This window comes from Mercenaria mercenaria, chromosome 5 (genome assembly GCF_021730395.1).
Source record: "Mercenaria mercenaria strain notata chromosome 5, MADL_Memer_1, whole genome shotgun sequence".
Taxonomy (NCBI): Eukaryota; Metazoa; Mollusca; class Bivalvia; order Venerida; family Veneridae; genus Mercenaria; species Mercenaria mercenaria.
In genome coordinates this window covers 82991513-83018263 of record NC_069365.1, presented here as the reverse complement: position 1 = coordinate 83018263, position 26751 = coordinate 82991513, and the positions used below count along the sequence as shown (strand labels likewise).

At 37.7% G+C, this 26751-nt stretch overlaps 1 protein-coding gene across 1 annotated transcript in view; it reads left to right on the top strand.

Annotated features, from left to right (window-relative positions):
- Window positions 1-26751, top strand: part of LOC123558580 (E3 ubiquitin-protein ligase HERC2-like) — a 197919-nt gene that overhangs the window by 167024 nt on the left and 4144 nt on the right. Inside the window, exons 54-75 of the mRNA XM_053544141.1 lie at window positions 3457-3682; window positions 6207-6375; window positions 7106-7325; window positions 9502-9655; window positions 10125-10427; window positions 11463-11570; window positions 12070-12360; window positions 13680-13822; window positions 14104-14229; window positions 14809-15083; window positions 15481-15679; window positions 16271-16485; window positions 17283-17460; window positions 18105-18228; window positions 18508-18637; window positions 19180-19415; window positions 21140-21432; window positions 23561-23786; window positions 24255-24449; window positions 24776-24910; window positions 25240-25402; window positions 26381-26486. Coding sequence (XP_053400116.1) covers window positions 3457-3682; window positions 6207-6375; window positions 7106-7325; window positions 9502-9655; window positions 10125-10427; window positions 11463-11570; window positions 12070-12360; window positions 13680-13822; window positions 14104-14229; window positions 14809-15083; window positions 15481-15679; window positions 16271-16485; window positions 17283-17460; window positions 18105-18228; window positions 18508-18637; window positions 19180-19415; window positions 21140-21432; window positions 23561-23786; window positions 24255-24449; window positions 24776-24910; window positions 25240-25402; window positions 26381-26486 — 4215 coding nt within the window. The remainder of the gene's footprint in view (window positions 1-3456; window positions 3683-6206; window positions 6376-7105; window positions 7326-9501; window positions 9656-10124; window positions 10428-11462; window positions 11571-12069; window positions 12361-13679; window positions 13823-14103; window positions 14230-14808; window positions 15084-15480; window positions 15680-16270; window positions 16486-17282; window positions 17461-18104; window positions 18229-18507; window positions 18638-19179; window positions 19416-21139; window positions 21433-23560; window positions 23787-24254; window positions 24450-24775; window positions 24911-25239; window positions 25403-26380; window positions 26487-26751) is intronic.

Genomic DNA, 26751 nt, shown 5'->3' with positions numbered 1-26751 from the left:
TGATGTGTCATATAATTACAAATAATGTCCTAGAATTAGCTTGAAATGTGCTGATCTCTTTAATCATGGGCAAATGATTCAAAAATAAGCACATGAACCTATACATTTTATTTCACCATATAGACAATATGATTATTTAAAACTGAAAAGTTCCATTTAAATCTACATTGTAGAAAAATATCTATTGCCAAAATGTCATTGATTTTATGATTTTCCCATAGACTCCCATAGTTATGAAAACTATTATAGTGTGAGGTCCAAATTATTCAAATCAGTCTAGCAAAAAAACCAGGCAAACAAATCTTTTTTATTTGCCAGATTTTTTAAGTATATTCTAAAGATTTGAAAAATAAGGGTTTAATCAAATTCTGCAAAGTAGAAAGAAAATTGATCCAAACATGCAGAACTGCCTTAATAGCAAAAAAAAAAGAAGAAAAAGGTTCTATCAGCTGATCTACTGATAACTACTGATATTTCAATAATCAGATTGTTTCTTACTTTTTTAAACCAAAGTGCCAAAAAAGAACATAGGAGCATTTATATGACTATATCATGTATAGATAAAAAAGTATTCAAGAATTTGAATAGGTTTTTTTGGGTATTCAACTGTATTGATTATTAGGTGATATTTTCTGATGAATTGAAACACTGCTTCAGTTCACATTCAGATCCATGCATATACTCTAGATAACTGGATATTCCTAGAAGAGTTATTTTTCACTCCCTTCACTTTTCCAACTAGGACCAAATTGTAGGATTTCAGCATAAAAACACTAGTATGCAAGCTAAATCATTATAAAATTGAGGTACTCTGGTAACAAGTTTTCGACAGAAGGCAATTTCCATAGCTCTTTTAATTTTCAGGTACCATCTGATTTGAGCTCACCTGATCATTCTGTGTCCATTATTGTTTTGCATCATCAAAAATTTAACTGTTAACACTCTAAGGCGCACTCTAGAAGCTCACAGTTTTTGCCCAATCTCAGTTATAAATTTGAACAGAATATTACTCTCAGTAAAGTCTCAGAAGAGTTCGTTTTGGGTCATCTAGGGTTAAAAACTAGGTCACTTGGTCAGTTATTAGGAAAACCTTGTTAACACACATTTTCTACATTATCATTTTGAAAGTTTTTATAATGAAGTCTAGGACAAGTAAAAAAACTGTATTACCTCAAGTCAGAAACGATGTCACTAGTTCAAATCATAGCAAAAACGTGTTAACACTCTAGAGGCCACATTTTCTGTTGATCTTCTTAAAGCTTTGTCAGAATGTAAGTCTGTATGAAATCTAGGTTAGGTACAAAACTGGATTACCTGAAGTCAGAAACTAGGTCATTAGGTCTAATCATAGAAAAATGTTGTTAACACTCTGGAGGCCACATTTTCTATTCAATCTTTTTATTAACCTTTAGCATGCTAGATAAATTGTCGTCTGCTGGAACTGTCGTCTGCTAAGATTGTTAAGTTCATTCAGTTTGCTCCAAAATTGGAAGAAATATTGTCAGACTAGCAAACAGCTTGGAACCTGATCAGACGCCGATTTAATCGGCGTCTGATCTGGTTCCAAGCTGTTTGCAAAGGCTGTTAAATTCGCCTGCAGCAGGCTAAGGGTTAATAAAACTTTTTTCATAATGTTTGTCTCTGTGAAATGTAGGTCGAGTTCAAAACTAGATTGCAGGAGGTCAGAAACTAGGTCATTAGGTCAAATCATGGAAAGACCTAGTTAACACTATAGAGGCCTTATTTTCTACTTTATCATCATATTAATCTTTGTCGGAATGTTTGTCTCTATAATAACCTAAGCCAAGGTCAAAACAAGGTTACGGGAGTCAGTGGTGCAGTGGTTAGCAGGTTGGACTACAACGCCAGCGGTCCGGGTTCGATTCCTGGTCGCAGCTAATATCTCGACTAGTGTTCAGTGCTGGGTGATTTGCTTAAATTGGTACTGTTTCCAGCAGTATCGGCCTAGACTGGATGCTGGGGAGGTAAATATGACGCCTGCTGTGGGCTCGGCTGGAAATAAGTTGTTCCATCCATTCCAGGTGGGGACTTTCGTAGACTACCCACGTTAAACAAGAAACTTTACCTTTACTTTACCTTTACCTTTTACTTGAAGTCTTAAACTAGATTATTAGGTCAAATCCTAGAAAACATTGTTCATATTTTAGAGGCCACACTTACTACCTTATCTTCATAAAACTCAGTCAGAATGTTTGTGTCTTTGAAATCGAGGTCAAAACTTGGTTACCTAAGGACTTGAATTAAGTCACTTGGTCATATCTTAGAAAAGACATTGTTAACACCTTAAAGGCCTCATTTTTCTGCCTGATCTTTATTAGACTTAGTTGTACTATTTGTCTTTTTAATATCTAGGACAAATTTATATTGAGTAAAAAAATGTAGGTCATTAGACCAAATGGTAGAAAATCTTTGTTAGCACTTTAGACTGAGGTCATTTTTCAACTTGATCATCATAGATCTTCGTCAGAATGTTAGTATGAAATCTAGGTCAAGTTAAAAAGTGGGTTACCTGAGGTTAAAACACTTTATTATACCTCACTTTTGTCTACAATGTTAAAATCCCATTACTCGAAAAGGAGATATTTTGACTATTAGAAACATTTTCAACCTTTTTGACACGTGACCGAGCGAAAGTGACTGTCAGGTCATGTGACCGCGCTGATATTTTGAATGTCATATAAGGGCAAATAACTGCTTCAGTTTTTTTAGCCATATGATTGCCTCCCTTGTAAACAATGTCATATTATAATGACGTCGCTATTCAATGTGTACACAACTGATTACCGCGCTAAAGATGAAACTGTTGAATTAAATGAATCAAAAACATTTTAAAAACTTTTTATGTGTTTAGTTTTGTTCGGTATAATAAAATGAATACCATATGGCAGCGTGTGTGACATTGATATTGTCAACCCTCGGAACAGAATGTCACCACTCGGCTTTCGCCTCGGGTGACATTCTGCCCTCGGGTTGACAATATCAATGTCACACACGCTGCCATATGGTATTTATATAATGTCGCTAGGTATTATTCCTTCAAAACTTGGTTAAGGATCTACCTGCTTTACATGAAACATGGTCAAAATAAATATAAATCTGGAATAATAAAAAAATTTAAATAAAATAGTATGTATGAAATCTAGGCCAAACTAGATACTAGGCTATTTTGTGTGAGAGCACGATCAGGGAAGTGATATAGGGCCATCAAAGAAATCTTAGAGGTATTGGTAGATCAGGTGGTAGTATTACCAGGTGTGTGATATCACTAAAAAATGTGCAACAAGTTGAAGTTTGGATCACCAACATTCCGTATGTCATGCCAAGCATTTCTGCTGTGCTGATAAGGTCAGGCACTGAGTTAGAAACCTTTCATGAAATTGACATACAGTAAAAGTGCTAATTTTCCCCTTCATTTCTCTTTCTTTTACCTTCTAGGTTTATGCTTGGGGTGACAATGACCATGGACAGCAGGGTAACAGCACTACTACTGTGAACAGGAAACCAGCTCTTGTCCATGGTTTGGAGGGATACAAAATCACCAAGGTGGCTTGCGGGTCTTCCCATAGTGTAGCATGGGCCACAACAGACCTGTCCACCCCTATGACACATGAACCAGTCCTGTTCTCAACTTCCAGAGATCCTCTAGGAGCAACCAATTTAGGTAAGAAAGGTTGAATGCAGCTTTGTCGTAACTTAATTTAAAAGAAATATGGGAGTCACAATATTAGTGTTTTATGTTGGTCTATTTAACAAATGTTTTATATTAACGAAATGTCGTGAGTAGACTGTGTTACAGTGAATGTCCTAATAGTATCACTAATCAGCCAGCGTCCATTTGTTTTCCATTTTCTTCAAACAATATGGCCGCTGGTGGGTGTGGTTGTTTCCCTGGAAATCTCCAGACATATTTCCTCTTACTATGCAAGCCAGATTTCAAAGTAATTTTGCAAACGGGTTTCTTGAATGACTACCAAAATCGTTACTAACTAATAAGCTGAGAAACTCAGCTGAGGGATCTACAACCATCACGGTTCTCTTGTTTATTAAAACCAATTTAAGTAAAACGTGCATTGCATTGAGATTTATTAAATTAGTTCAGTATAATGTGAAATCATTAGTTTGCTTCGGGGACTGATTTTTATACGCCCGTTTGAAAAACGGGACGTATTATGGGAACGCCCCTGGCGGGCGGGCGGGCGGCGGGCGGCGTCCACAGACCTTGTCCGGAGCATATCTTCTACATGCATGAAGGGATTTTGATGAAACTTGGCACAGTTGTTCACCATCATGAGACGGAGTGTCATGCGCAAGAACCAGGTCCCTAGGTCTAAGGTCAAGGTCACACTTGGAGGTCAAAGGTCAAATTCAAGAATGACTTTGTCCGGAGCATATCTTCTTCATGCATAGAGGGATTTTGATGAAAGTTGGCACAATTGTTCATCATCATGAGAAGGAGTGTCATGTGCAAGAACCAGGTCCCTAGGTCTAAGGTCAAGGTCACACTTAGAGGTCAAAGGATACAAGAATGAAAACTTTGTCCGGAGCATTTCTTCTTCATGCATAGAGGGATTTTGATATAACTTGGCACAAATGTTCACCACCATGAGGCGGAGTGTCATGCGCAAGAACCAGGTCTCTAGGTCTAAGTTCAAGGTCACACTTAGAGGTCAAAGGATACAAGAATGAAAACCTTGTCCGGAGCATTTCTTCTTCATGCATAGAGGGATTTTGATATAACTTGGCACAAATGTTCACCACCACAAGACGTAGTGTCATGCGCAAGAACCAGGTCTCTAGGTCTAAGGTCAAGGTCACACTTAGAGGCCAAAGGTCAGATACAAGAATGACTTTGTCCGAAGCATTTCTTCTTCATGCATGGAGGGATTTTGATGTAACTTGACACAATTATACACCATCATGAGACGAAGTGTCATGCGCAGTTCCCTTCTTTAGAATTACTTCCCTTTGGTGTTACTATAAATAGCTTATATTGTAACTTTTTCATTACTAGTCGTAGGGAAAAATCGAGACCACTTTTCTGTAGTACAACATGCATGCTACATCCAATTTTGAGGTGTATTTTGACCAGTCTCTACCTGGTAAAGATTTTTGTGTGGACTTACAATTTTTTTTTTGATTTTTTTTTTTTTTTTTTTTTTTTTTTTTAAGATTAACTTCCCTTAGTTGTTACTATAAATAACTTATATTGTAACTTTTTTATAATTGACCGTAGGGAAAAACCAAGACCACTTTTCTGTGGTACAACATAGATGTTACTTTCCAATTTTAGGTGTATTTTAAGGTATCTCTACCTGGTAAGGAGTTTTTTTGTGGACTTAGAAAAACAAAACACTTAGTTATTACTAAACAACCACAAAATTAAAATTCCATTTGCAAATACAGGTGCTAGAGTAAAGAAATTTGCTGTGACGGGCGTATATTGTGACATTCTTGCACTCTTGTTGTGGATTTCTTTTTCCTGTTATATTTCTTAAATGGACTGATCTATCTGAATAGCGAACAATTGAAGACCATGATCTTTCAGGCTGATCTTGGTCTGCACTGGTCATAAAGACATAATTACTTGTGGCCAGCAGGCTAAAGGTTTAAAAAGTTGGAAATCATGAATTAATATCCCTGTGAAATAGCCATTTTGATAGAAACCACAAAATACAATGTATAATAAGTGATTTCACAGATATAGAATGCTCACCATATCCAGTAACATAAAACTAAAGGCAGGGACAGGGATTTTAAAAAAATCATTTTTAGCTCGACTATTCAAAGAATAGGTGAGCTATCCTACTCGCCCCAGTGTGGGCATGAGCGTTAGTGTGAGCGTGAGCTTCACACAAATGTTGAAGTTTGCGTACCACCCCAAATATTTTCGAAGTCCATTGAGATATTGCTTTCATATTTTGCATACTTGTTCACCATCATGACCCCAGTCTGTAAAAAGGAGGAGGCAACTCTATCAAGCATTTTGACTGAATACTGGCCCCTTTTTTGACTTAGAATATGCTTGTTTTACTCATTGCTTATATTATACTATCAAGCACTGAGAATAGTCGAGCGCGCTGTCCACTGACAGCTCTTGTTTAAGCAGGAATTTCCTTCTATTGTGAGTTATTGCATTAAAAAAAAAAAAGCAGCTTGAAATATATCAGATAAAAATCAATTTTCAGGTATACTGGAGGGAAACAACGAGGATCATTCACCAAACCTGTCACAGTCCTCACACACCAAATCTTCTCGGCCATCTCTTGCCAAGGTCATACTCTCACAGGAATCAGATGTTGCCAAGCAACAGGCACTCACCAACGTTCTTACAGCTTTACAGATTATATATGCCAGGTAGGAATAAAATACATGATGTGACAGTTTTATCTACAAGGGTGATTTACAAATTTGTTTTGTTTGTAATTAACTCTGAGTGCTATTTAAAAGATTGCTTATTGCTGTTCTAGAAATACCAGTACTTGTTGCTTTTAAAGAAGCATTTTCTTGGCTGCCTCTAACAATTTGGATGAATGGCTGAGACTGCTTCAGGCATATGCTTACTCCCCTTCTATGTGAGCTGAAATTAATTGTATGGCAGACAGATCTAACTAGAGTAATTCGCAATTTTCATCATGGGGAGATGGGTTTCCTGCGTACTGTAGAAAAGACACTTTCCTCATATATGATGGGGCCCAGTATATTTCATGTAAACGCGTTGTACATCAATTCACCATGGTATTTCTTTTCTGTGCAGTTTTCTCAAATAAAAGAAGGAAATTTTAGAGGCTGCCTCTGTCACGTGGTCAAGGTAGATGACTTTGAATCATACGCCCCTAACTGCTGTATGTTTGAAACCCCGCTTGGGATGTAGAACCTTTCATGTGAGGAAAGCAACTAGTTTGCTAATATAAGGTGCCTGAAATGTCTGGAGGGGCACTTGTGGCTGTCCTCCATTATTCAAAGCTGGGAAGTTGACATAGATTGTGGCCTACATTGTGTCTATAACTTTAAGACCAAGAAAAGGAATGTTCTTTATTATATAAATTGTTTGACCTGTTTTACACTCATTGGTTTGTTTTGCTAGGGATGTTGTAGTTAGTGCACTACTGAAGGAGGCACAGGCTGTGCCAGCACCGAACCCAATGGTGACTTCTCTCTCCCATGCTACAGCCACGCCCAGGAGTATGACTCCCACCCCCAGTATGGACTCCAGTATGGTAGCTTCCACCTCCCAGCAAGCGGACCTGGTGTCTGTCATAGATCATAATGATATTGGTGTATCATTAGTGGACTCCACACAAGAGGTAAGCATTTTATTACTCTTTTACGGAGAAAAGTCTCATTACTGTCATAGGATACTGAAGTTTTGGGAGGTTTCAATTTAGCATGAGTGAAAACTTATTATTGACTGTGTGTTAGACCGGAGTGTGTAGGTGTTCATAGATATGCCAGTGTTATTAAACAGATTTGTAAGAACCATATACTTTGGCAAACTGTTCAGTAATGATGTAGAAAATACTGTCTACTCTTATGCTGTGTATGATATCCTGTGTTGTAATATACAGACAAACATTGCTCGTTCAGTCATTGATGTTTCAAAGAGCAGGTCTAACAAGCAATTCGTATGTTCCTAAGTTTTTAGCTCGACTATTCGAAGAATAGTCTAGCTATTCTACTCACCCTGGCGTCGGCGTCACACCTTGGTTAAGTTTTTGCATGCAAGTACATACAGCTATCATTTAAAGGCATATAGCTTTGAAACTTATTTATTCTTTTTCTAGGTCAATTACCAACCTCACTGGGTCAAGTTCCATAACTCTAACATGTATTTTGAGCAAATTATGCCCCCTTTTAGACTTAGAAAATTCTGGTTAAAGTTTTACATGCAAGTTACTATCTCCAAAACTAATGCAGATATTGAATTGAAACTTCACATGTGTCTTCAGAGTTATAAAACTAGTTGATAGCACCAAGTCCCATAACTCTGACCTTCATTTTGGCCAAATTATGCCCCCTTTTGGACTTAGAAAATTCTGGTTAAAGTTTTGCGTGCAAGTACATACAGCTATTACTAAAAGGCATATAGATTTAAAACTTATTTTTTCTTTTTCTAGATCAATTACCTACCTCACTGGGTCAAGTCCCATAACTCTGACATGTGTTTTGGCCAAATTATGCCCCCTTTTGGACTTAGAAAATTCTGGTTAAAGTTTTACATGCAAGTTACTATCTCCAAAACTAATGCAGATATTGAATTGAAACTTCACATGTGTCTTCGGGGTTATAAAACTAGTTGATAGCACCAAGTCCCATAACTCTGACCTTTATTTTGGCCAAATTATGCCCCCTTTTGGACTTAGAAAATTCTGGTTAAAGTTTTGCCTGCAAGTACATACAGCTATTACTAAAAGGCATATAGATTTGAAACTTATTTTTTCTTTTTCTAGATCAATTACCTACCTCACTGGGTCAAGTCCCATAACTCTGACATGTATTTTGGCCAAATTATGCCCCCTTTTGGACTTAGAAAACCCTGGTTAAAGTTTTACATGCAAGTAACTATCTCCAAAACTACTACAGATATTAAATTGAAACTTCACATGTGTCTTCGGGGTTATAAAACTAGTTGATAGCACCAATTCCCATAACTCTGACATGTATTTTGGTAAATTATGCCCCCTTTTGGACTTAGAAAATCCTGGTTAAAGTTTTGCATGCAAGTACATACAGCTATTACCAAAAGGCATATAGCTTTGAAACTTATTTATTCTTCTTCTATGTCAATTACCAACCTCATTGGATCAAGTTTCATAACTCTTAACATGTATTTTGAGCAAATTATGCCCCCTTTTGGACTTAGAAAATTCTGGTTAAAGTTTTACATGCAAGTTACTATCCCCAAAACTAATGCAGATATTGAATTGAAACTTAATATGTTTCTTCGGAGTTATAAAATTAGTTGATAGCATCAAGTCCCATAACTCTGATATGTATTTTGGTCAAATTATGTCCCCTTTCAAACTTAAAACTCTTTTCAACATTTTGGGTAATAATTTCCTGCTTCTGTGACAATATTTCGAGTAGTCGAGCTTGGCTGTCTTACGGACAGCTCTTGTTTTTGTTGTTATATTTTCTATATCTGGATCACTCAAAATCTTGGACAATTGGACCATTTTGCAGTCTTTCTGCTATAATGTAGGAAAATCAAATTATCATCATTATGATTCAGTCAATACCTTTTTGAATAAACCTTTAACCTTTACCCTGCTGGCGGCAAGTGATACTGCCTTTGCGACCAGTGCAGACCAAGATCATCCTGCACATCTGTGATCATGGTCTGCACTGTTCGCTTTTAAGTCAGTGAATTTCCAGAGAACACCCCTTTGATAAACAAGTAGTACTGCCCAAATTGAATGATGGAGCAATCCATTATAGAAATTGAGCAGGGTAAAGGTTAAATTTGTTTCTTTGTCATTTCAGACAACAACTTTAGAAGAACACCATGCATTTCCCAGCATGCATTCCTTGGCATCCAAGGTTTCCAAGGTTACGAGTATCATGGCAGAGACATTCACCTCACCAGATGAGGTCACCAGTACGATGGAATCACAAGAACCACAAGTTATCATGTCAGGTAGACATAATAGAATTTATTAAACCCTTTAGTGCTGTTAGTAAATGTGCCAGAATAATCCATTTTTCCAAAATTGAAGATACTAATGAAAAAAGGTAGTCACCATGAAAGTTCAATATATTTTATACTATGAAATACTATAGTTTATATGCTATCTCCACGTCCTATTTTTGATATAGAATATAGGTTTTAACCATAAAAAGGCACAATTATTTAACTTTAGCTCTTTCTCCTCTCTATTGAAAGCTTTTGTTTTCTCCCTTTACCTGTGTTTAATTCAGTTTCAACTTTTTAACATGGTGCCAAAGCTATAAAAGACACCTTGTCATTATGGTGCTCTGAAATGACCAATCTGAAATTGTAACTAAACTTACATCTTTTGGCTAAGGTTTTCATTTGGTCAAAATTAGTTTGAGATACCAGGTTTGTTCAGTCACATTATTAATATTTGAACTGATACCATTTTCAGGTCTGGATGAGTTTACAAGTAAACTGAGTGCAGATGATTCTAGAGTGTTGGTTGACCTGCTGAAGTTATCAGTAGCGACTCGCGTAGGCAACAGAGGAAAGGAGACACTGTCCGAGGTCCTTACTTGCCTGGCCAAAGCCAACCCTGCGGTGGCAGAAATGTTGCTCGAACTCTGTGTGACAGAGCTGGAGGATGTAGCCGCTGACCGGGACTCGGGTCGATCTCTGGCTCAGCCCGTAGTCCAGGAGAGTCCACACCCATACACTGATGATACTTCATTGGCAGGACATGTTAAAATTCCAGGTATGAAGCAATTTCCAAGAGTCTCAAGATTCTATTTTTTCTGATGCATTTGATGCTACCATTAAAGAAAGATAATATAGGATTTGCTGTTGTGATAAAGTAATTGTTACTTAAACCTTATCATGCTGGACACGATTGAGTCTGCCTTTGCGACCAGTGTAGATCATGATCAGCCTGCACATCTATGCAGTCTGATCATGATCTGCACTGTTCACTGTTCAGTCGGTATCTTTTTGGCAAGCACACCTTTTAACAGTTAATGGTACTGTCCAAATTGAAAGATGGACAAGTTCATTTTAGAAATTCAGCAGGATAAGGGTTAAAGATCTACTATAGGCAGTTAGGATCATTTTGAGGAAGGAGGTACTTGACACTGATACAACAGGCTACGCCTTTATAACTGTAGCAATATTTGGATTTTCTTGCATTATGATTAAGCAGTTTTGGACAGAATCAAAATTGGGAATTGCCCAATCACATAGCTCAATAGGGAGTTCGCAGATCTACTGATCGTAGGGTCATATGCTTGATCACTGTGCAAGGTGTATGTTCTCCTTCACAATTTATTAAAAGCATTGTGTCTGTAATCATTCGTTCTCCTCCCCTGATTCATATTGAGAGTTGGCTGTTACTTGTAGAGAACAGGTTAGTACTGATTCAGAATCCAGGAAAAAAGTGGTTGGGTTAACTGCTTGCCATATCTGAAATACTATGGAAAAACGGCACTAAATTGGGAATTATATGTACCAAGAAATATGTAGAAATCATTGATACAGAAGCGTATTCTAGTGTATCAGTTGCCAGTAAGTTTAGATAAAGTCGTTTATTTAAGTAGTTTAGAAACAAAAGATGTTTAACAGGCTTGTTAGTATCTGTTGTTTACAATTCTTATATCCATGAATATCTTCTTGTTGAGCGTGCATATTACAATAACAAAAAAAGTTTCTTCTAAATGGTTGAGTTGCCAAAATGTAACAGAAGTTGTTTTAAGTGATGCATGTTCATTGTCAAGAAAGTAGGAGGTTATATTTCTAGGAGCGGAGGCACTGAGAATAGAATTTGATCGAAGATGTTCAACTGAAAGAAGACATGACCCACTCACTATAATGGACAGTGCTGGGAGAAACCTTACTGTTAGATCAGGTAAGTTCATGTATAGAATCTATCTTGTTTTTAGGTAAATAGTGAAATGATTTAGTCATAGCATTTTGTTTTTATAGGTAAAAGGTTGTATTAAGTAAAATAACAATGTTTTAATCATCAGAGCCTTCCAAGAGAGATTTTACCAAGTTAAACATACTATCAGAATAATAATACTTAGTCAAATCTGTATTAAGCATCCAGCCAAGGAAGTGACAGTTTGTGGCTGTTAAAGGCAGGTAGATGCTTAATAGAAATGGAAAGTAACTAAAACGTCACTGGGAAGTAATATGGCTGACTGCTTAAATTAGGAAATTGGCTGCTTAATACAGGTGACAGCTAAGGTATATTAAATGGCTTTTTGAATCGCAATGATGTTATTGGTATGTTGTAGTTTTTCTTATTTAATGTTTTACTTTGAAGAAAAGCAAACTAAAATAAACATTTTGGAAGCAGCTTTTTGTGAAATTTATCAGTTGTGTTCATGTGCTGGTCATTTAAGGTCGTGAATGGACAGACTGGTCGTCTGAGTTGCGTATACAAGGTGACGAAATACGTTGGAAGTTTACTAGTGATGGTTCAGTCAATGGTTGGGGTTGGTGTTTCACTGTGTATCCCATAATGCCAGCAGCCGCCCCCATGGACATGTTGTCAGATCGTACTGTACTGTCGAGACCATCTATAGACCTAGTGACGTGTCTGCTGGGTTTCAAACTTGAAGTTAACATGGATAGAAACATCATTGCGAGATTGGCTGCATCACTGGCAGCTTGTGCCCAGCTCAGTTCACTTGGTAAGTTTGTTCATTAGTTACATATGAAAAGCTTCTACAGTTCCTATAGAGCTTGTTATTTAGCAGGGAGCCTTTGTGGGCAAGTGGTTAAGGGCGCTGACTTCAAAATCACTAGCCCCTCATTGATGTGGGTTAGAGCCTCACTCAGGGCATTGAATTCTTCATATGGGGAAACCATCCAGCTGGCTTACAAAAAGTTGGTGGTTCTACCCAGGTGCCTGCTCATGATGAAATAATACCTGGAGGGGCACCTGGGGCCTTCCTCCACCATTAAAGCTGGAAAGTCACCATATGACCTATAATTGTGTCGGTGTGACATTAAACCCAACAAAATAAATAAATATTTAGCAAGCATTTTGTCTTGTAGCCCAGGTATTAGCTCCCTATGGACGTCCTGACTCGTATCATTTTATTCATTTACTTTGATTTTCTTTCAGTGATGTCATTAATATTAGGGGCCACATTTTTTTGGCTGTGCCAAACTGGTAAATTAAATCCAACAAAAAAGGAACATTTTCTTCCTTCATATTTTGAAAATTTGATATCTATGAATTCATATCCCAACCACTCTGTTGTAGCCCCAATGAAGAAAATTAATGCCCATGAACAACACAATAACAAATGAAATTATTTCTTAGTATTGAGATTTATAAGAAAAATTGAGACAGCTTTTGTCAGGTTTAAAGGTTTTCAGCATATAAAATCTTTAGGAATGAAATTTATAAAAATGTATACAACTTGTATCAGATAACGTTGGAGATTTTTACGTTTAAATAAGAGCTGTCACTACAGTATAATGTAACATTCCTCATCTTCAGACATCACCTGACCTCAGTTTGACCTTGACCTCATTTTGGACTTAGGTTGCTTTATATGGGCCATCTCTTGGTTAACCAAATGGGACCGTTTCGTCTAGCATCAATACCCCTTGCTACAATGACTTGATACTAATGCAGATGTAACCTGTGAACATTCCTCATCTTCAGACATCACCTGACCTCAGTTTGACTTTGACCTTGACCTCATTTTGGACTTAGGTTGCTTTATATGGGCCATCTCTTGGTTAACCAAATGGGACCGTTTCGTCTAGCATTAATACCGCTTACAAGAATGAATTGATACTAATACAGATGTAACCTATGACCATTCCTCATCTTCAAACATCACCTGACCTCAGTTTGACCTTGACCTCGTTTTGGACTTAGGTTATTTCGTATCGACAAGGATGCCACCGGGGGCATCAAGCGTTTATTGAACGCAGCTCCTTGTTTCTTCAGAAATGTGTTTACTGTAGAGTACTGTATTGTTATTTCTGCCAGGTGCTGCACAGAGGATGTGGGCACTACAGAAGCTACGGCGACTGATCAGTGTAAACTTTGGACAAACCTTGAATGTTAATGAACTGTTGTTGAGTCCTACACTAGAGTCAGCTGACCAGGATATGTCTAGATCTTTCTCTGTGGTATGTACTGGCGACTAAATGTTTTGATCATTCTGTTTTATGAGTACTCTTATTGTTACTAGAACTATGTAATTTCATAATACACATTTCTACATTGAAATTTTTATATAATAGTTTTGTATGAAATTAACTTTTGCAAGTATATTTTGGACAACGAACGGTAGAAAGAAAGATTCATCATTTAAACCTTCAGTTATATTTGCTGTGTTTTGAGAAGTGATTTTAAATCTTTTTAAATAAAAGATGTATAAAAATTGTACATGTTTTATGTTGTATTGTAGCCGCTGACAAGCACAGCACTGTCATCACTTGTGAAAGGTTTACCGGAGGCTTTACAGAGACAGTATGAGTACGAGGACCCGATTGTACGCAGTGGGAAACATCTTATGCATAGCCCTTTCTTTAAGGTATGTAGTTTATTTGTGAGAAATATTGAACTTTCAGTTTCTTCTATACTATAGTATACTAAGTCTTAGATTTTAGCAGGTGTAACAACTAGATGAAATAGGTTGAAACTTCATACTCCTGTTCACTGTGATGGTCTGACATCATTTTTACAGGTTTCGTAACTCAATTTTGCAGCAGTACCCCTTAATATATGACATAAAAAAATTTGCAATCTGTTGTCTCATTAAGCATCATAATTAGGTGAACCTTCCAGAATTCAAGACTGTTTCCATTTAATTACATATTCTTGTTAGGTAATTTAGCATTTTTGGAACGTAAAGTAGCTTAGTGTGAATATGACTTTCTGCAAATACTGGAAATGATGAAATAGCGTACAGAAAATGTTAAATGTGTCACTTGTCATTGCACGTGTATCACCTTAAAATGCTAAATGTGTCACTTGTCATTGCATGTGTATCACCTTAAAATGCTAAATGTGTCACTTGTCATTGCATGTGTATCACCTTAAAATGAAAAATGTGTCACTTGTCATTGCATGTGTATCACCTTAAAATGAAAAATGTTATTTCATGATACAGGTTTTGGTTGCACTTGCCTGTGATTTGGGTCTCGACTCCCTGCCATGCTGTACAGAAATGGCTCACAAATGGGCATGGTTTAGACGTTACTGTATGGCAGCCAGGGTTGTCACCGCCATTGTGAAGCGAGGAAAGTTGCCCGCGACCTTCCTGGAGGAGGTGATGAAGAAGATACAAGATATTGCCGACGATGGGGAAAACATCACACTGGATCATGCTGACCATACAATATTCAAACAGGAACTGGACGAACAGCTTCTTCTCTGGATGAACAGGTTAAAAAAAATTTGAATTGTGATTTTTAAGTGCTATAAAGTTTCAATTCAATCGTTTTAGGCTGCTGGAAAAAGTCACAGTGTTACTGGGAGTCTGTCACCCCTGTCTGAGGCTTAGTTTCTTACTCGTTGATTATCTGCCCTTATTAAATGACATGGCATCATCATCATCATCGTCATCATCATTGTCAACATCATCAGCTTTGTCCTCAGATTTCTCAAGAACCTTATTTGAAACGGGAATGTGTTGTTCATAGGACAGTTTACTAGGACAAAAGCATTTTCTGTTCTTACTTGTATGTTATACATTTTTGTATTATTTAAAGGTTACAGAGCAGTGTGTTTGTTTGTTTTGCAGGTAATCGAAAATTTGATAGAGATATTTTACAAATTTCAGAAAACCAGAGGATTGGACCCTATCCTGGGGAGGAAGTGGTCAGATTTGGGGTTGGGGACACAATCACAGAGGTCAGCTGGGTGGAGTTGAAGGGGCAAAGGTGAAGTTACCTGTGAGCTGTGAGTCACTGTCAGGTCTCAGACCACTACAGCTGATTGGAGGGGAGCAGACACTGTTTGCAGTTACAGCTGATGGGAAGGTGATTACATAATTGAGCCCCGCCATGACAAAACAAACATAGTGGGTTTGCGACCAGCATGGATCCAGACCAGCCTGCGCATCCGCGCAGTCTGGTCAGGATCCATGCTGTTCGCTAATGGTTTCTCCAATCCCAATAGGCTTTAAAAGCGAACAGCATGGATCCTGACCAGACTACGCGGATGCGCAGGCTGGTCTGGATCTGTGCTGTTCGCAAAGCCACTATGTTGGTTTTCTCATGGCACAGCTCAATTATATTCTGTTTAAGTAGAAAATGATGTGGTGTTTTTGACAGCTCTGGAAGACAAAAAAGCACCATAGAAAATTTGTAATCTTCCTTTTTGTGAGTATTCTTGCACTTAAGCCTTACCCCACGACTTTGTAGTTTGTAGTAAGTCACAATCCATTACCATATTTGTATTGGTCATTCAGATTCATATCAGATTGATTGGTATAAGGCAAGTGCTTTATCTGAATTGCTTTATCTTGATACCAAAGTATTTTTTTGTTACACAAGTTTTACTTGCTTGGTACAAAGACATGTACTTGCAGTTTATTCAGTTTGTTTTGACTGGTTTTATGTATTACTCAGGTATATGCGACTGGTTATGGTGCAGGAGGCAGACTGGGTATAGGTGGTACGGAGTCAATATCAACACCTACGTTGCTAGAATCTATACAACACGTGTTCATTAAGAAGATAGCTGTAAACTCTGGAGGGAAACACTGTCTGGCACTGTCCGCCGAGGGGGAGGTGTACTCCTGGGGTGAGGGAGAGGATGGTAAACTAGGACATGGAAATAGAAGGTGAGTGATCTATTGTAAGTGATATATATTTGTCATCCACAGAGTTTCTATTGGGGTCATGAACAGTTAGAATTAACTAAGAAAGTTTAAAGGTTAGCTACAGTTAATTTTTGCCGACTGTGTGTAACAGTGTACATTTGGCTATAACTTAATAGTACTATACCCTAACTGTGTGGGTTTTTGCGCTACTCGGGACCTTATGTAAGGAAACTGTCTAGCTAGGTCACAGGAGGTTGATGGTTCCACCCAGCCCCTTTGCCTGAAATACTACTGGAGGGTCACCTTGGCTCTTTCAGCACCATTAAAAGTGGAAAAGTTGCCATATGATGTAAATTGTGAAGGATCACCTGACAACCCAAGGCATAAATTATTGAATCATTTTGCCAGATAGGATGTAATAGCTCTGCCAAATTTTATATGTGCAACTGACGTTTTTTTTAATTTCTGCTTTAAATAAGACACACTCTGACACTGTTGACGGTTGTGTAGCAGATCAGCAGTTCACAACAGTTGTCAAAGTTTCAAAAATTAAACTACCATACTTTCATATATTTTTGCAAAGTTTAAATTTTTAATATCTATACCAAAAACTTTGTAGCTTGGGTAAGTTTGGCCATTTAAAATATTCTGCAGTAAACTGTTGTATCTCATCTAATTTTAGTATGTTCAAAATATCCTTCTGTAAGGGAGGCAAGTCAGTTATTTACAATGTCCAAAATTTCTTAAAGTACAATATCTTTGGTAATCAAAGTGCCATGAAATATCATCTCTAGTTGATTTTAACTTTCACTCTTCAGCCCATGTGATAGACCTAGAGTGATAGAGTCCCTGAGAGGCAAGGAGGTGGTGTCTATAGCAGCAGGGGGAGCACACAGTGCATGTATAACATCCAGTGGAGAACTGTTTACATGGGGGAAGGGTCGATATGGAAGGTTAGGGCATGGGGATAGTGAAGACCAGTCACGTCCAAAAATGGTATGTCTTTGAATTTACTTTTAATTATTTGTCTGCAGTGAAAGCAGAGACCACCTGCAACAAGTTTCATTTCAGTGTAAACAGCAGCTGTTTATTTAGATGCCAGATTAAAGACTGGCTGCAAATATAAAAAACAGCTCTCCAAAAGTTTTTATAGTCGTGGTTGACTGTATTTATTGTACATAATTATATGTTACATGACTGCTTCCTTGATTCCAGGACAAAAATTGTGATTTAGATAAGATTCAAACATGGGTCATATGTGGCAGAGTGGTTAAGGTCACAGATTTTGAATCACCCCTCACGGTTGTGGGTTCAAGTCCCACTTAAGGCATAGAATTCTTCATTTGAGGAAGCCATTTTTGTGGTGTGCGGAAAGTCAGTGGTTCTGCCCCAGATGCTTGTCTTTAATAAAATAGTTCCAGGAATGGCACCTGGCACCTTCCTCCACCATTAAAACCTGGAAGGTCCACACTTGACCTTTCATTGTGTATATGCGATGGTCAAATAGGAAAGCTCCAGGTTATTACTCCAAAGCTATACTCCGAAAAGTTAGTAATCATATTTAATTACTGTTGATTGTATTTTAGCCTTCATTTGGATATCAATATACATACCTAATGTTAAATGTGAATTTATTTCAGGTTGAGGCCCTGAAAGGTCAGCGGGTCACTGATGTAGCGTGTGGAAGTGGAGATGCACAGACATTGTGTATAACAGACAATGACTGTGTTTGGTCATGGGGAGATGGTGACTATGGAAAACTTGGTGAGATAGATGCTTAAAATTTAGATTAACATTAAAATCATCAATATGAGACAGTAAATTTGAGTAGACACTAGAGACATTGTTTGAGAGGTGGATGAAATGTAAAACAAATCAAAAATGATTGTGGAAGTATTTGTACTCTAGCTCCAAGATTCCTTGTCAACAAACAGCTCTGGTTTCTGTAAAAACTTAAGACATATTATTTGAAATGCTGCATTATACATTAAACTATGCATGTTAGTGATATTTTGTAAAACAAAATTTAAACAATCTTTCTAGGTCGAGGTGGAAGTGATGGTTGTAAAGTACCTATGAAGATAGATGCACTACAAGGTCTGGGTGTTGTCAAGGTCGAATGTGGTTCACAATTCTCTGTGGCTCTCACAAAATCTGGATCTGTTTTCACCTGGTATGGCTAGATTCTATTTTCATTTTCAGCTAACTGAATTATATTAAGTAGACTTTTATAAAAGTGGGCCTTACAATTGCCAAAATAGAACTCGTCTAGATTTAGGAATAACAATATTTAATACATATCTAAATTTTCAAAATGAATATTTAGGTGAGTCCTGGTAACAAAGCTCTTATCACAAACCATAAAGTGTAAGCTTCAGCTGATGCTCCAAAGAAAGCAAGGCTAGATTAATTTCTTGACGTTTGGTCTCTTTGGCAGAATGGTTAAAATTTCTGACCTGGAATTTTTTGTCACCTCTTTGGGTTTGAGTCCTGCTGGTCGTCTTGTGAAGAAGCCACACTGCTGGCTTGATGAAGGTCGGTGGTTCTACTCTGGCGCCTGTCTTTGCCTGAAGAGTGCCAGATGAAACACTTAGGGTCTTCTAGTCTGCAACCATTTAATGCTGAAAAGTGACCATAGTATAATACATGAACTGTGTCAAAATGATAAAACATCAAACAACACATGTTGACATATCATTTATACATACTTTTTAGGGGAAAAGGTGACTACCATAGACTTGGTCATGGAAGTGACGACCATGTGAGACGTCCTCGCCGTGTCTCGGCTCTGCAAGGCAAGAAAGTGGTAGATATAGCTTGTGGTTCCCTGCACTGTGTAGGGTGTACAGACATGGGCGAGGTCTACTCCTGGGGTGATAATGATGAGGGACAGCTAGGTGATGGTACAACCAATGCTATTCAGAGACCTAGGCTAGTAGCTGCATTGCAAGGTGAGTGACTTATAAGGGCAGAAACATAGTTTGCTAAGGCAAGCCTGTTTGCATCATGAGTGATAAGATCCAAAATTAGTGTTTGTTAGGGCAACAAAAATTTGTAAACTTTTGACCCATGAAGGAGCATTCTAGCACAGTAGAAAAGGCAACAGCTATTTATTAATTACAAAGTTCCTAGCTTGATTTTTTCATTTGAATACATCCATATCGGGTACTCTGTCCTAGGAAGTGGCCTCATATGACAAAACGAGAGCTGTCACTAATGGTGACAAATGCCTCCCGCAGCACCTTGACCTTTGACCGGTGACCTTGACCTTTGACCTGGTTACCCCAAAGTCAGTAGGGGTGGTGTACTCAATAAGTACTATCAGCATGTGAAGTTTGAAGGTCCTGGGTGAAGTGGTTCGCGAGTAAAGTGCCTTCATGCAAAAAGTTAACGTTGGCCCCTGTGACCGTGACCTTTGACCTGGTGACCCCAAAGTCAGTAGGGGTGGTGTACTCAATAAGTAATATCAGCATGTGAAGTTTGAAGATCCTGGGTGAAGTGGTTTGCGAGTAAAGTGCCTTCGTGCAAAAAGTTAACGTTGGCCCCTGTGACCTTGACCTTTGACCTGGTGACCCCAAAGTAAGTAGGGGTGGTGTACTCATTAAGTACTATCAGCATGTAAAGTTTGAAGGTCCTGGGTGAAGTGGTTTGCGGGTAAAGTGCCTTCATGCAAAAGGTTAACGTTGGCCCCTGTGACCTTGAGCTTTGACCTGGTGACTGCAAAGTCAGTAGGGGTGGTGTACTTAATAAATACTATCAGCATGTGAAGTTTGAAGGTCCTGGGTGCAGTGGTTCGCGATTAAAGTGCCTTCATGCAAAAAGTTAATGTTGGCCACTGTGACCTTGACCTTTGACCTGGTGACCCCAAAGTCAGTATGGGTGGTGTACTCAATAAGTACTGTCAGCAGGTGATGTTTGAAGATCCTGGGTGCAGTTGTTCGCGAGAAAAATGCCTTCATGTAAAAAGTTAACGTTGTGACGAACGAACGAACTAACGAACGGACGGACAGTTGAAAACCAATATGCCTCCCTTCGGGGGCATAAAAATAACTCTAAGCTAACTAGAATAAAGTAGGTTATGTAAATGATCAGTATTTTAGCAGTGTTGTCTAGTTTTTAGGCTGATTTCATACTTCAAGATCATTCATTTTTATGGGGGAATCATTTATGCCATTTTCTTAGTTGCCCCAAGTCACAAAATCCGATCTTAATGAACAAAATAATAATACTTTTGTTATCTGTAAAAGTTGAAATAAAAAAATCCCGTGAAAAAGCTTATTTGGTTGAAACCTCAAAATTTTTTGCCAAAGAAATGAAGAGATTTTGTAGTATATTTTTTCTCAATAAAATGTTCATCCTGCAACCTTCTTTAACCTTTAGCCTGCTGGTGGCAAGTGGTTCTGCCTTTGCGACCAGTGCAGACCAGGATGCACAGGCTGATCATGATCTGCACTGTTCGCTATTCAGTTAGCAAATTATTAGTGAACACCCCTTTGAATAATAAGTGGAACTGCCCAAATTGAAAGATGGACAAGTTCATTATAGCAATTTAGCAGGGTGAAGGTTAAAGACTTTATCATTGTTTCACTGTTCCTCCCATTCACCTGATTTGATAGCTTTTATTTTCAAAATAAAATTAACAGGCCTAATGAAACAGTTCATTTGTAATTTTCAGGTAAAAAGATCAACAGAGTAGCTTGCGGGTCTGCTCACAGTTTAGCTTGGTCTACAAATAAACCAGTCAGTGCTGGCAAGCTGCCAACAGCTGTACCAATGGAATACAACCACCTGCAGACAATACCCATAACCACCCTGAGAAATAGACTGGTTCTACTGCATCACTTCTCAGACTTATTCTGTCCTTCTATCTCCATGTTTGATCTGCAGGATACCAGTCAGGATAAAGAGAAAGGGGAGGTGTTTACTGGTTTAGATAAACTCAGAGGGGTGATTGTCTCAAGTGCAAAGGTAAACTTCTATAGATAACCTTCTTTGGGAGATTAAACTGTTGAATTTTCATAACCCACAGAAAAAGAGATATAGTGCTGAATTCGAGTCACCATATCTGTCTGTCCCATCTGTCCCTATGTTATTCCAAAAACAGATACATCATATAATTGTAGCAGTTTTTCAGTTTTCTCTATTAGACACACTTAGTAGGTTTTATTATATAGAAATTCTTCTGGTATGTTATATGATATAGCTATTCTACCCATACTTTATATATAGAAAGACAAGATCTCTTTTTAGCCCACCATCATCAGATGGTGGGCTATTCAAATCACTCTGCGTCCGTGGTCCGTCGTCCTTCCGTCCGTCCGTCCGTCAGTCAGTCCGTCCGTCCTTCCGTCCGTTAACAATTTCTCGTTATCGCATCTCCTCAGAAACTACCAGAGGGATTTTGACCAAACTTTGTCAGAATGATGTACTGGTACCCTAGTTGTGTCCCCCTGAAAATCAGACTGGTTCAACAATTTTTTAGTGAGTTATGGCCCTTTGTTTATTTCTATAATTTACATAGATTTATATAGGGAAAAACTTTGAAAATCTTCTTGTCCAAAACCACAGAGCCTAGGGCTTTGATATTCGGTATGAAGCATCATCTAGTGGTCCTCTACCAAGATGGTTCAAATTATTTCCTTGGGGTCTAATATGGCCCCGCCCCGGGTGTCACATGGTTTATATAGGGAAAAACTTTGAAAAACCTCTTGTTCAAAACCACAGGGCCTAGGGCTTCGATATTTTGTATATGACATCATCTAGTGGTCTTCTACTAAGATTGTTCAAATTATCCCCCTAGGGTCAAATATGGCCCCGCCCCGGGGGTCACATGGTTTACATAGACTTATATAGGGAAAAACTTTGAAAATCTTCTTGTCCAAACCACAAAGCCTAGGGCTTTGGCATTTGTAATGTAGCATCATCTAGTGGTTCTCTACCAAGTTTGTTCAAATTATCCCCCTAGGGTCAAATATGGCCCCGCCCTGGGGGGTCACATGGTTCATATAGACTTATATAGGGAAAAGATTTTAAAATCTTGTCAGTAACCTACAACATTCAAATTTGGACCACATGTATGGTTTTGAGTGGCAAGATGAACCTTGACATGAGTTGACCTTGATTTTGACCTAGTGACCTACTTTCACATTTCTCAAGCTTCATCCTTCAAATTTGGACCACATGCATAGTTTTGTGCACTGAAACAAACTTTGACCTTGACATTGACCTAGTGACCTACTTTCACATTTTTGAAGGTACAGGCTTCAAATTTGGACCACATGCATAGTTTGGTGTTCTGAAATGGAATTTGACCTTGATTTTGACCTACTGACCTACTTTCACATTTCTCAAGCTTCATCCTTCAAATTTGGACCACATGCATAGTTTTGTGTACCGAAACAAACTTTGACCTTTACATTGACCTAGTGACCTACTTTCACATTTTAGAAGGTACAGGCTTCAAATTTGGAACACATGCATAGTTCTGTGTTCCGAAATAAAATTTGACCTTGATTTTGACCTAGTGACCTACTTTCACATTTCTTGAGCTACAGCCTTCAAATTTGGACCACTTGCATAGTTTTGTGTACCGAAATGAACTTTGACCTTAAGATTGACCTAGTGACCTACTTTCACATTTCTGTAGCTACAGGCTTCAGATTTAGACCACATGCATAGGATTGTGTACCGAAACAAACTTTGACCTTGACAATGACCTAGTGACCTACTTTCACATTTTTGAAGGTACAGGCTTTGAATTTGGACCACATGCATAAATTTGTGTTCTGAAGTGTAATTTGACTTTGATTTTGACCTAGTGACCTACTTCCACATTTCGTCCTTGAAATTGATCTAGTGACCTACTTTCACATTTCTCAAGCTACAGCTTTCGAATTTGGACCACATGCACAGTGTTTTGTACGGAAATGAAATTTGACCTTGAGCTAGTCAGTAAGTCTTGAAATTTGGAACACTCAAAAATGGCACATTGGTGGGCGCCAAGATCACTCTGTGATCTCTTGTTCTCAATTAAAATGCATTTTATGGGATTGATTTAGTGTTAAGTTATTATACATATATGCTGTTCTGTCTTTAGGAAACTGCATTCAGAAAAGTCGTTCAAGCCACAATGGTTCGAGACAAACAACATGGCCCTGTATTAGAACTGAACAGAATACAGGTGAAGAGGTCACGTGGTAAAGGCGGAGTTGCGGGCCCTGATGGTATAAAGTCAGTATTCGGTCAGATGTCACTGCAGATGGGCGTGTTTGGGGCTGACTCCCTGATGCTTCCTCACAGGATCTGGAAAGTGAAGTTTGTTGGTAGGTGGATTTAAAACTTCTGAAAATTAAGAATTAAAATTTATAATGAGTGAAGTTTTATGTTTTGTTGGAGTGTAATGTCACACCAACACAATTTAGGTCATAAGGTGACTTTCCAGCTTTTAGTTGTGAATAGAGCTAGCTTGATTGAATCATCACATGAACGAATTTCTACAACTGTTGCTGAACTTACAGCAATGAGGGCATGTAATTGGAATTGAGTCACCTTTGATGTGGAGGTCCCTCCATTCAAGTTTGGAATGAAATCTGTGTTCTAAGAAGTATTTTCTTTTTACTCAATTCTGTTTTATAATGAAATTTTTAGTCAGTGAATGAAGTTGTTACAGTATGCATTCTACACAAATTCTCATGAAGTAATAATATATTTCTGTTATTTCATTTTTGAAACGCTATGTATTCCACTTGTTAAGAAGCTTTAAAATATTATTTGGCGATTTGTCTTTTTAGGGGAGTCAGTGGACGACTGCGGTGGTGGATATAGTGAAAGTATTGCTGAAATGTGCGACGAGTTACAGAATGGTTCCCTGCCGCTTCTCATTGTTACACCAAATGGTAGAGACGAGTCGGGAGCCAATAGAGACTGCTTCCTCCTCAATCCAATGTTAAAATCACCTCTACAACAAAACATGTTTAAATTTCTAGGTAAGTTATTGTAGTTGCCTCCCTACACAAGATTCAGCCTGCCAACACAAGATATAGTCAGCCTACAGAAGAAAAACTTGCCTACTGCAAAAAGCATCTATGTAGTTTTTCATAGGCTACTGTAAAGTTCTTGAAATACTGTTATTAAGTTACTTGTAGGTTTCTGTTAAGTTATTTTTAGTTTTCAGTAAACTGAATAAATAATTTTAGGATACAGTTAAGAAATAGTGTCGGAAATCTTATTTATGTATATATTTCAGGTATTCTGATAGGTATAGAGATCCGCAATGGAATCCCTCTCAGTATAAACCTTGTGTATTTTTCAGGTATTCTGATAGGTATAGCAATCCGTAGTGGAAGTCCACTCAGTATAAACCTTGCAGAACCATTGTGGAAACAGGATGCAGGAATGCCCCTCACCATTGGGGATCTGACAGAAGTGGATAAGGACTTTGTGCCAGGTAAAGAAACAGTTGGTTTTCCTTTCATAAACTGACTAAACTGAATTTTTTCACATCTCGGGTATTGTAGATTTCACTACTTTGTATAGAAAATTTCTATTGTTTGACCTTGACTCGGAGCTCCACTAGTTTGCCCATAAAACAAAACAGTTTGTTACTTTAGTGACAAATGAAATCACAAGCATATGAAACATGTCTGAAACACATGATTATTCTGTAGGACTTATAATTAACTTGAGTTAAAATTGGGCTTGCTTATGAAGTTTTCGGTATGGTTAGATATTACTAGTCCTTTGTATATTAATGTTCTCCCTGGTTACTTTCACTAGGTTTGATGTGTATAAAGGAGATGGATGAAGTAGATCTAAGGAGAGCAGATATGCCGTTCAGTGTACCAAGTTCTAACGGGCAGGAGATACAGCTTAGTAACAAGTACTTGAAGATCACGCCGGAAAATAAGTCCGAATATATACGACTGGCCATGAACTACAGGTTAGTGTCTTGACTGATGTTTTTCCTCATACTGTTGTTAGTTTATTATTAAAGAAAGATTTCCACTGTTCAGGTTATCATAGCAAAGATATTGACACAATGTTACTTATAAATTGTCAATCTCCAGTGCAGTAATCTCCCCTTAGAAAAGAACTCCTCACCACAAACATTTTTATGAAGATTTTAATAAGATATAATTTTCATCATTTGATATTAGATTTTAAGTTACTGAAACTGTTTTGAGAGATTTAAAAACTGATGTGGTTGATGAAATGAAAATATGAAATAAAAAATAGAAAAGTACTACCGGTACTTGAATTTCTTTGTAACAGTCTGATTTTTATGGTCATACGGTATTTTTGATGACAGTGGTTAGTGTAGTGCAGCGGGAGATTATCCTGCTTGGAGTTTGATTTAGGGAGTGAAGTGCACTTGATCCCTATACGAGTTAATGTTTCTAGTTACAGCATTGTCTCTCATCTGGCTGCTACAAGTTTACATTGGCATTATATGACGGAAAAATTGTTTTAAAAATGCTAAACCTAAACACTCTGTATGCCTGATTGTCCATTGCCTTATAAAAAACAAAACAGATTTGTTCGCAAACAAAATGATTAGGTACATGTATACATATGATAAAAAAAAAACAAAAAAACAGCACAAATTCAAAATGGTTCTTCAGATTATACTATTTCTGGTAATATCAACATTGGAATGAAGTAATTCATAGTAAAATAATAAATAAAAAGAATTACGATATTTATTACTCAGGAATTAATATATAGCAGAAGCATGTTTTTATCAATTTAAACACTACGAAGAGTTTTTTTTTCATGGAATAATTCACAAAGGCATATTTAGATTCTACACATTATTTGTTAATTTGTTATACATGTATTGGAATACAAAGAGCAGTTAATTTGTATTGGTGCAGTTTAGAATATCATATATTAACAGAAACCTACTTTTTGTTTCAAGGTTACATGAGTTTGATGAACAAGTAAAGTGGGTAAGAGAAGGAATGAGTAAAGTGGTTCCCGTACCTCTTCTCTCACTGTTTACCGGCCTCGAGGTGGAAACAATGGTGAGTACATCCTCTATAGATTGTTTATTTACATATAGGTCTTTAAAAAACAAATAGAGGTATATCATATTCTGGTCTGTGGACTGAATTTTCGTCTGTTATTTTCTGTTAAAGGTGGAAATGATTAATATTATGTAAAAAGTGTGTAAAATTATGATGAATGAAAGTCAGTATGTCTATTGTGATTCAGGCCTCTGGCCCATATACAAACAATCTGATCATGACCTGCACTGTTCGCCATTCAGTCAGTATCATTTTGGTAAGC